This window comes from Gavialis gangeticus, unplaced genomic scaffold, assembly GCF_001723915.1.
Source record: "Gavialis gangeticus isolate Ggan-Ray unplaced genomic scaffold, GavGan_comp1, whole genome shotgun sequence".
Classification (NCBI taxonomy): domain Eukaryota; kingdom Metazoa; phylum Chordata; order Crocodylia; family Gavialidae; genus Gavialis; species Gavialis gangeticus.
In genome coordinates this window covers 176,897,349-176,907,006 of record NW_017729032.1, presented here as the reverse complement: position 1 = coordinate 176,907,006, position 9,658 = coordinate 176,897,349, and the positions used below count along the sequence as shown (strand labels likewise).

General features: G+C 39.6%; 1 protein-coding gene across 1 annotated transcript in view; it reads right to left on the bottom strand.

Moving 5' to 3' along the window:
* Positions 1-2,613: 2,613 nt before the first annotated feature.
* The window catches only part of LOC109302296 (glycine receptor subunit alpha-2-like), a 90,740-nt gene continuing 83,695 nt past the window's right edge, over positions 2,614-9,658 (bottom strand). Inside the window, exons 5-8 of the mRNA XM_019523857.1 lie at positions 6,285-6,367; positions 4,906-5,043; positions 2,881-3,095; positions 2,614-2,790 (exon numbers count right to left, since the gene is read on the bottom strand). Coding sequence (XP_019379402.1) covers positions 2,614-2,790; positions 2,881-3,095; positions 4,906-5,043; positions 6,285-6,367 — 613 coding nt within the window. The remainder of the gene's footprint in view (positions 2,791-2,880; positions 3,096-4,905; positions 5,044-6,284; positions 6,368-9,658) is intronic.

The following is a 9,658-nucleotide window of genomic DNA, read 5'->3' as shown; positions in this document are numbered from 1 at the left end:
TAATTGATTAATTAATCAAGGCAAGATTATCCCTGTCTAAATTTATCTGGACAAGTGTTTGTCTAAAATCTTCCAAAGATGGAGATTTCACAACCTCTCTGGGTAACCTGTTCCAGGATTTAACTACCCTCATAGTGAGAAACTTCTTCCTAATATCTGACCTAAATTTCACTTGCAGCAATTTAAGGCTGTTACTCCTTGTCTTGCCTCCATTGGCCACAGCGAATAGTTTATTACCACCCTCTATATAACCATCCTTCAGGAATCTGAAGATTGTGATCAAATCCCCACTTAGTCTTCTCTTCTCCAGACTAAATAATCTCATTCCTTCCAATCTTTGCTCTTAAGTCAGATCTCCTAGATCTCAAATCATTGTTGTTGTTTGCCTCTACTCTTTCCAATTTGCCTGTCTTTCTTGAAGTGCATTGACCCAAACTATACACAGTACTCCAAGTGAAGCCTCACCAGGCCCAAAGAATGACTTCCCTTGACTTGCATGTGATGTTCCTATTAATATAGCCCAGTATGTTACTGTGTTTTTTTTTGTTTTGTTTTGCAATAAGACCACCTTGTTGGTTCATATTCACATTATAACCACTAGTTTCTCATCTGTAGCATAGCCAGTCATTCCCCAGTCTGCATTTGTGCATGTGACTGACTGTTCTGTTCTAAGTGCAGGACTTTGTACTTGTCTTTATTGAGTTTCACTTCACTAATTTCAGACCATTTCTCCAATGTATCCAGGTCATTCTGAATCCTCATCCTACCCTCCAGAGAGTCTACAACTCCACCCAGTTTGGTGTCATCTACAAAATTGTTAAGTCTGCACTCAGCTTTCCACCTTCCAAATCATTAATAAAGATATTAAACAATGAGGTTAGTATTTCATCTGGATTATATTATTTAGTCCTCCACTGTCAGCCTCTTGTCCAGATTTAGAACTATTGGACTAACTTCAAGAACCACAAAATACACTTTGAACAGGTGTTTATAAACTAACTTAACCAATTCAAATATACCTAGATATGGTGACCTTTTCTCAGATCATATCTTTAATTGTACTCTTCTTGCGGCTGATTTAGATTTGCCATGTGGGCCAATTGCTTTACATGGACACCATGGTTAGAAAACAGCTTTGTTAATTATACACAGAGATTGCTTTTCTGATTTCACTTAGATTAATATCTTTCTACAATAACCTCACTGAAATAAATGGGTCAGAATCTTAAAAATAAAAAAAAATCTCTTTCCTTTGCATGGCTTTGCATCAGTGCCCTAGCACAGCACTTCTGGCTTCTGACAGTTCCTGACCTGTCTTTGGAGCCTTTATCAGTCTAAACTACATTGAGTAGAACCTTCCCAGGAATCAAGCATCCCTTTGTGTCTCTTCCCCATCTATCCAAGAAAATCCAGCATGAGATCAGAATCTAGCTTCAACAGTACTTCACCATCTTCTCAGACCAGGGGAAACTTTCCAGTCAGACTAGTGGATGCACAATGAAATCTCATTCTACAGAAACATTTTGTTTGATCCTGTCTCTGACTCGATATCCAGAGGCCTATGGGTGTTATTTCAGAATTAAGTTGGTTCTTGGGTAATGTTTTGTCACACCATTTACAGAGCACTATAAAAAATAAACAGTGAGTATATTAGGATTTTTTTTCACTTGGAAGTCTAAATTCACACATGAAAGATTATCTTCTTCACATGACAAATTAGACATATTTTAAAGGGCACAACTTGTATTGAATCAGACTGTAGTCACCAGATTTGTAAATGTGTCTTCATATCACCAACAGAACAGCAACAGTAATAACATCTGAGCAATTGTCAAAGTTATTTCATATATGCACCATTTAAACAAGATACAGGATGTTAAAATAACACCCACATTGGCCTAACTTGAAATTGAGAAACTGCCCAGCAATGAGCTTGAGTTACTGTTTTTCCACTAGTGATAAACTCACTCCCATCAAAGGAATAGACTTTATGGTTCTTTGTGCTTTTCTAGCAATTTTCAGGGAAGGGGGAGTGTTGAGTGAAGAACTTGGAAGACTATCAGCAATTGAGTAGTAACACTTGGGTTCACCATGCAAAGAGGGTGAGCTACCAGGCTGAGTGAAAGCAGAATGCAAGCTGTAACCAGTACAACCAAGTAGTCTGGGTTGAAAGTTTCAGTAAACTCCTGGGACAATAATCCAGTAAGAGCCTGGGCCAGCTCTACCATTAAGAGCACCCAAAGCAGACAGAATACAGGAAGAAATCTGAGGCTCTCTACTAATCTAAATCTTTAAGCACCTACATACCTTCAAAACTCTGGTTCCAAAATGTTCAAACATATCCACCTAAACTTCCCAAGCTAATAAGAGCATCTCTCTGAAACAATAAATCCTCCCAAGGGTGTAATAGTACTGATAAGAGCGCTATTGCTTTTAAGCGGACGTTCATGGGTGTGCCTATGATGCACATCATTCTATTATTATTGTTTCTGGTATGTTCATAAACATTGCAGGGTCGGTATTGATCTTTGGTCTTGTCCACACAGCAAAACTGAACTATAGTTTACACTGATCCCAATTGAGTTAATTTGGGATAAACCCCTTTGAGGAAACTCATTTGGGTTTGATAGTAGTTTGCTGCTGTTTGGCTTGAACATATTCCAAATTGATGTAAGCTAAATCAATGAAAACATAATTTAAACCACAAGGTAAATATTTACACAGCCTGTTATTCTCCTCTACCACCACACCATTAGTTGAATTTATGCAACCTTCTCCAGTACATAAATCCTAAGTATATTCAACAAAGTTTGCAGAAGCTCCAAAAAAATTCTCAGCAAGTTATCAGTAAATATTGTGTATTAAAAGGAAACTCCTTACTTTTGGAAGAGAAGCTCTGGAGCCTGAGCTCTGAGTGGTCATTGTCAAGACTGTAGTGATGCCCAGAGCAACTCTGGCTGGAGCAGCATCCATGTTGATCCAGAAGGAAACCCAAGACAAAATGACGATCAGTAGGCTAGGAATGTACATCTGGATTAAATAGTATCCCATCTGACGCTCCAAATGAAACTTGACTTCAATGCATGTAAACTTTCCTGGAACATGAAATTGCTTTTATAAATCTTTTTTGCATATCTTATGCACATTTTACCTTATTTTATGAGCCCAAACTAACTGTCCAACTTCAGACTCATAGATTTCATAGTGCACAAAAAAATAAAGCTTTAAAGGCAGCAATCCTAATATGAAAATATTGTTCTGGCTCAGAACAATAACATAATAGCACTTATAGCATTGTAGCGTCAAGTATAAAACCAAAGGATATTTGAAACCCTGGCTACAAAGCTATGCCAAATTTTCCACATCAGCCAAGGAAACAGGCAATAACACTGTTGCTCCATTTTGAGAAAATGTAATTTTTTTATTGTTATTTTGAGAGAAATTTAAACAAGACTGCCCTGTAGCATAATAACAATTCTGGTGGTGGAAAGTGACATGTATAAAAAATATTATATTTTATTTATGCCTCTGTGTGAACATTTTACAAGAAAACCAAACCAAAGAAGTTTTGTAAACAGTCCCATTCTTCTTTGGTTTTCTGTGCTCTTTCTTGTGTCGATATATCTGGCCAATGGTCCAGTCACTCTTCTACATCAACGGTGCCCAACCTTCTGGCCCTACAGGCTAGACAAGTAGCATGGGGTCAGTCTGTGGGGTCATCCCTTCCAACACTCAAATTTACTGCTGGCTGCAACTGTGGACTACATATCCCAGAGGCACCTGGAAGCAGGGAGAGACAATGATCCTGCAGAGTCCTGTTACTTTGAACCTGGACTGCAAATCCCAGAGACCTCAGGGGCAGGAGGAAGAGGTAGTGAACACACAGCCAGAGAGCTGTGCTCTAGCACCCCCCAGCTTCTGGCCTGAGCCACTGCAGGCATGTGGCTGCATTTCCTGAATCAAAGGTAAATGACTGTTCATTTCTGTTTCAATTTAATCTGTGCAGTTTAGACTAACCTGCCAAGCTTGGGCTTTTTGACCGTCTGTACCTAGCCCTAAAGAAAACACACAGCTTTCAGCCCTCCAAATCTGCAAACGTTAGGAGATATTCTAGAGACACGGGTCATTTGAGAATTTGGAAGTTCTTCTGACTACATACTACTTCTTATCTCACTTTGTCATGCTGCAAAGGTTTTATCACTGCTCCTGGACGCTTCCTGTGAGCTGGGACTTCCATGCCACAGAACAGGAGGTAGACTAGAAGTACTAGCCTGTGCAGGGAACCTATATAGGTTTTCTCAGGGGCTGCCTATCTGACCTCACAATCTTGTCCCTCTTCTTTTACCTCCCATGATGCTGGAGGGTTTATTTTTGGTGATCTGAACTTTCAATTAATAAACTGGTAAAAAAAAGTTTCATTTTCAGAGAACTGAAATAGTTTAATTCTGCCCTTTAAATTTTTAGATTTTTTTTAAAAAAAGCATATTAAAGAAAAATGTGCTTTCCTTTACACATATTAAAAGAAAGCAGGTCAAGCAACAAGTCAGCTTCAGCAGTTGAATCCCCATCTCGTGTATCAGAAACACTCAGACTTCAGGCACTCCCCTCAATAGACATTGAAACAAAATGTCTCAAACTGAAGAAGCAACATGCTTCATTCAAAAATGTTGAAATGATCAAGTTTTATTTTTCCAAAATTAAAATTTTTTAAAACAAATAAAAATTGGCAAAATCAACACATATTTGCAAGATATTTTGTTTCCACTGAATTTGCATTTTTCACCAGAAAAAACTTTCATGCAAAAAGAAATAAATCCACAAATCAACCTGGTTCTCCTATTACAAAATTGCATGAAGTATAGTAGGAGAAGTAATTATTAAAGGAAAAATTAAGAGGCTGCTCACCAGTATTGTAATGTTTTGTGCAGTAACCAAGTTCCTTATCTTCTTTCAAAATAAACTGTGGCAGAGTTAAACCTTCTGCAACTTGCACTGGACCATCACTTAGCCACTCAAATATCAGGTCATTCATTGTGTAACCAACTAAAATAAACAAATCATTGTTCATTAGATTGTCACAGGGTGGAGTGTCAAATGAAAACAAATCGTGAAGGAGAAAATAACCACACTTTTGAATGGACAAATTTCAGTACACCTACATCTTGTGAATCTCTAACATTGCTATGAACATTATTAAGCCCCATAACCACATCACATATGTAACTCCATTAACATGGATGAAATATTCCACTCAAACCTCAGAATTACTGAATATATGCTACAGTTTGCTTCCAGTAGAAAGCCACTTTTAATACACTGCCAAGGACACTATTCACAACAAAAGCTTTATTTCAGTGTAGCTGCATATCAGTCTCTCTGATTCATTTTGTTTTCATCACTCTGTGATTAAACAATTCTTAATTTTGATAAAGATGATTGTTTTTAGATTATTGCATTTTACAAAAAAAAGGAAATACTTTTGTAATTCTTTGAAACCCAGTACTGAGAAACATACAGCAGAAGGAGACAGAATAAGAGGAGAAACAATGTAGAACGGTAGTGTTAAAGACAGCCTGGAGGCTGGATACAGCCCTGGGAAGCTTATCAGGTATCCTTGTTTTCTCTGATAATATATATAACAGAAAAAAGGGAGGGGGGGCTTTAATCAGAACATTTTTTATTTGTTTTTATCATAGAAAACCAGGAACCCTGCTCATCATTCATCCCTCATTGCTGCCTGTGGGTCTCGAGCAGGCCAGATGGCCCCACATGCCACATGTGGTGCCAACTCCAGCGTAAGTCAGCTCTATGCTGGATCTAGTGACACATCCCAGAGTAGCCGTTGCATGCAGGAAGGCCTCAGAGTATCAAAATGGCTGCTGCATGCAGCACAGCCCTTTAGTCCCAGCACAGCCACCCCACTCAACAGGTGGCAAGACCGCACTGCAGGTGGCATCCACTGCAGGCAGAAATTTCAGGACAGGCACTGTATCCTGCATGTGAGGCTCGCCTATGGGTCAGAACCCACCTGTGGACTGGTCCTGTGCAACTAATCTGATGCACAGGGCTGGATGAATTTGATGCCCCTGATGTAGAAGATGGGCATCTCCTTGCAAGAGGCAAGGCAATTTCTGTCCTTGTGTTATAAAGACACTCTGTTTCAGCATGCAGGTAAAAGTCTGCAAAAACTGTCTCATGATCTGTATTGAAACTGTGATAATGAAGTTGTGGGGTTTGATATATTTTTTTAAGTTTTCGACCAGGTAAATCATCTGATTACTCACAGCTTTCTAGTTGCATTGTGCATGTCTGCACATCCATAGGAAAATTCTTCAAGTCCATGGGACAGGATAGGGTTAAAGTTAGCCTAAATATAGATAAGAACAGTAAACTACCATTACAAATATTTATAAAGTTATATTTAAAGCAGAAAAATCATAGGTCAGCAATATTTAAAGAAAGTCAGTCAAGTTTGTGAGCCAAAGAGGTTTAGTTTTACAGTGAACATCCTCTCAGGTATTTGTGATAAGGACTGAAATTGTATGACCAAAGCTTAACATCATGAAAAGATTTGTTTACGGTTCTCTCTTTTAAATTCTATTTGCATAGTTTCTTTCTGTACATACAGGTTCTGTTTCTCATGCAAGTAGGGGGGAAACATTTTTAACAATAATAGAAAAATGTGATTATAAAATGATAAAAATTAGTAGAATGACTCAGGTAGTATCCAAAATGATCTGGACCATTTTGAAAAACAGCTGAGATTCCAAGATGTCATTCCTTCAAGATTTATAGAAGAAGTAAATGTAATATTTCAGACTACTCTCAGTTCCACAAAACTTTAAGGAGCATACCCTTTCTCATTCATTCATTCATTCATTCTATTTATATGCCACCCTTCCCAACAAAGGCTGAAGGCAGCTTGCAGTAAGAATGATCACTTAATAATAAAACTGTATACTACAAATGACTTTCGCCTAGCATAAAGATTCAGAAACAACAGTGCAGGCACCAGCAATGAACTGCCGGAATCTGTTGGTTCCTGACCATTTATTTCATATTGTCTTACTCCTCCCCACTTTGCAAAAACAGAACATCTAAAAAGAAGAATGAAATGAAGCGCAAATATAGAGGAAGTAGGTAAATCCTGCAGCTGTTAATAAACAGGAGTTTCCCCTTGGATGGCAGTGGGAACTATTTCATCCAGTATGTTCTAAATCTTTTTCCAGAAAGGGCAAAACAGTCATTACACCAGATAGAGCTAATACTATTTGTTAATACTCTGTTACTAATAATTTTCCATGCAATCAATTATTGTCATTGTTACAGAAAAAACTATGTGATCTTGACTATGGATAAGCAGTGTCCATGAGACTAATGTCACCTGTACAAGTGAAATATTTGAGAACTCCAGGAAAAGTCATATAGAAACCAGGGGTAGCAGACAGTGGTATAAAAGGGGATTTCAATAGCAAAAGGGACAGCTGGGAAGGTGCTTAGACTATACCAACTGTAATCTATTCATTGTAACCTGGTGCTCAGTTTGTTGTGCCACTTGTTGCCTCTTGTCAGATGCTTATATGGTAAACTTTTTTGGAGAAGGGACTGTGTTTTTATTATATGTGTGTATAGTAGGCATTACCACAATACCCATAAATAGCAATAATTAAAACAATAAAAAATGGATGATAGTCAAGCAATTTAGATCAAAACTAAATTCAACAATTCATTTTTCAATCCAGTTTAAATTAATGTGTAACCACCTGCTAAATACACTACCTACCTAATGCTCCTATCTTGCTCACCACACAGGTTTTCTATTGTGATAAAATGTAAAAGATGATAGTACTCTGAACTCAGTGCCAGACTGTCAAAATACTTAAGTGCCTGGAGATGCAGATTGACTCCTAACACTGTTTTCAGAAGTGCCTGCCTAAGCACCCACATTTTACTGAAATGATTAGGAGCTAAGCACGTGGGTATTTTGGACACCTATCTGCATTATCAAGAACATAAAGACCTTTGAAAATGTGACCCTCAGTCCTTTACATATTTTTCCAAATTCTTTGAAAATGTTAGTAAGTTATATATTTGCCATATCATTTACCAGACTAAAGATTGAGCTATCTTAGCTGCTAAACCATGGCAGTAATAAAAGATTGTTTCTCTTATTTTCTGAAATCTTAATATCAAACTTGTCGTCTTCTTCTTCTGCTAAAGATAGGTTATATGTGTAAGTTCATTTTCTGACCTAAAAGGAAGAAAGGAAGGAAGGAAGAAAGAAAACTGAGCTGCGGAATATGTAATTTGCTTGAATTCACCTGAGTAAGTCTGGCCCCTCTGCCACACATTGCTCACAGACTGATGAGAGCTGGTGAGACAGATTCTATCACTCACCCTTGAGAAAGGGGCTCAGTGGGAGTTTGACCTCAGACTTTCAGCTTAATGAAAGGAAGCATCTAGTTTTAGCCCCTCTAATAAAGCAAATGCAAGAAAGCAAACACTTCTAAATACCGGCTCCACGCCTCTGAGGTGTAAACAGAGCTGCCTCCATTGACTTCAAGGATACTATAGCTAGTTGCTTCAGGAGATGAGCACAGAACAGAATGTATAATGTTTGTTCACAGGACAAATAACAACATCTCCTCTTTCTTCTCCTAATGAACGGTACTTTTCTGGGAGACTAAATTATTCACTGCTCACCTGGACAAATGGGGAGTCATTTCTATTCACTGCATCAGTGAGAGCAGCTCAAGAGAACATCTTCAGAGATAGTTTCATAGTTTTTAGGGTCAGAAGGGACCTGAGCAGATCATCGAGTCCGACCCGCTGCCATGGCAGGAAAAAGTACTGGGGTCAAACGACCCCAGCAAGGTGTACATCTAGCCTCCTCTTAAAGACCCCCAGGGTAGGAGCCAGCACCACTTCTCTTGGAAGTTGGTTCCAGATCCTAGCCGCCCTGACCATGAAGTAGCACCTCCTGATATCTAGCCTAAATCTACCCTCTGCCAACTTGTGACCGTTATTCCTGGTCACTCCTGGTAGTGCTCGGGGGAACAGGGACTTCCCCAGTGCCTGCTGGTCCCCTCTGACTAGTTTATAACAGGCCACAAGATCCCCCCTCAGCCTTCTCTTGTGAAGGCTGAACAGGTTCAGGTCCCGTAGCCTCTCCTCATAAGGCCTGCCCTGCTGCCCCCTGATCATGCGAGTGGCCCTCCTCTGGACCCTCTCCATGTTGTCCACATCCCTCTTGAAGTGCAGCGCCCAGAACTGGACGCAGTACTCCAGCTGCGGCCTGACCAGTGCCGCATAGAGGGGGAGTATCACCTCCTTGGACCTGCTCGAGATGCATCTGTGTTGGTACCACAGTCCCCCACAGTCCCCCAGTTTCTGAATGAGAATGAGGTGAGAGAGAGTGTCGAAAGCCTTCCAAAAGTCCAGGAAGACTATGTCCATTGCTACCCCTGCATCTAAGGATTTGGTGACCGGGTCGTAAAAGGCCACCAGGTTGGTCTGACAGGACCTGCCTCTAATGAACCCATGTTGGTTGCCCCTAAGTATAATCTCCCCTGCTGGCCCCTCGTGGATATGTGCCAGAATAATTCTCTCAAAAAGCTTGCCCAGGATTGAGGTAAGACTAACTGGCCTATAGTTTCCC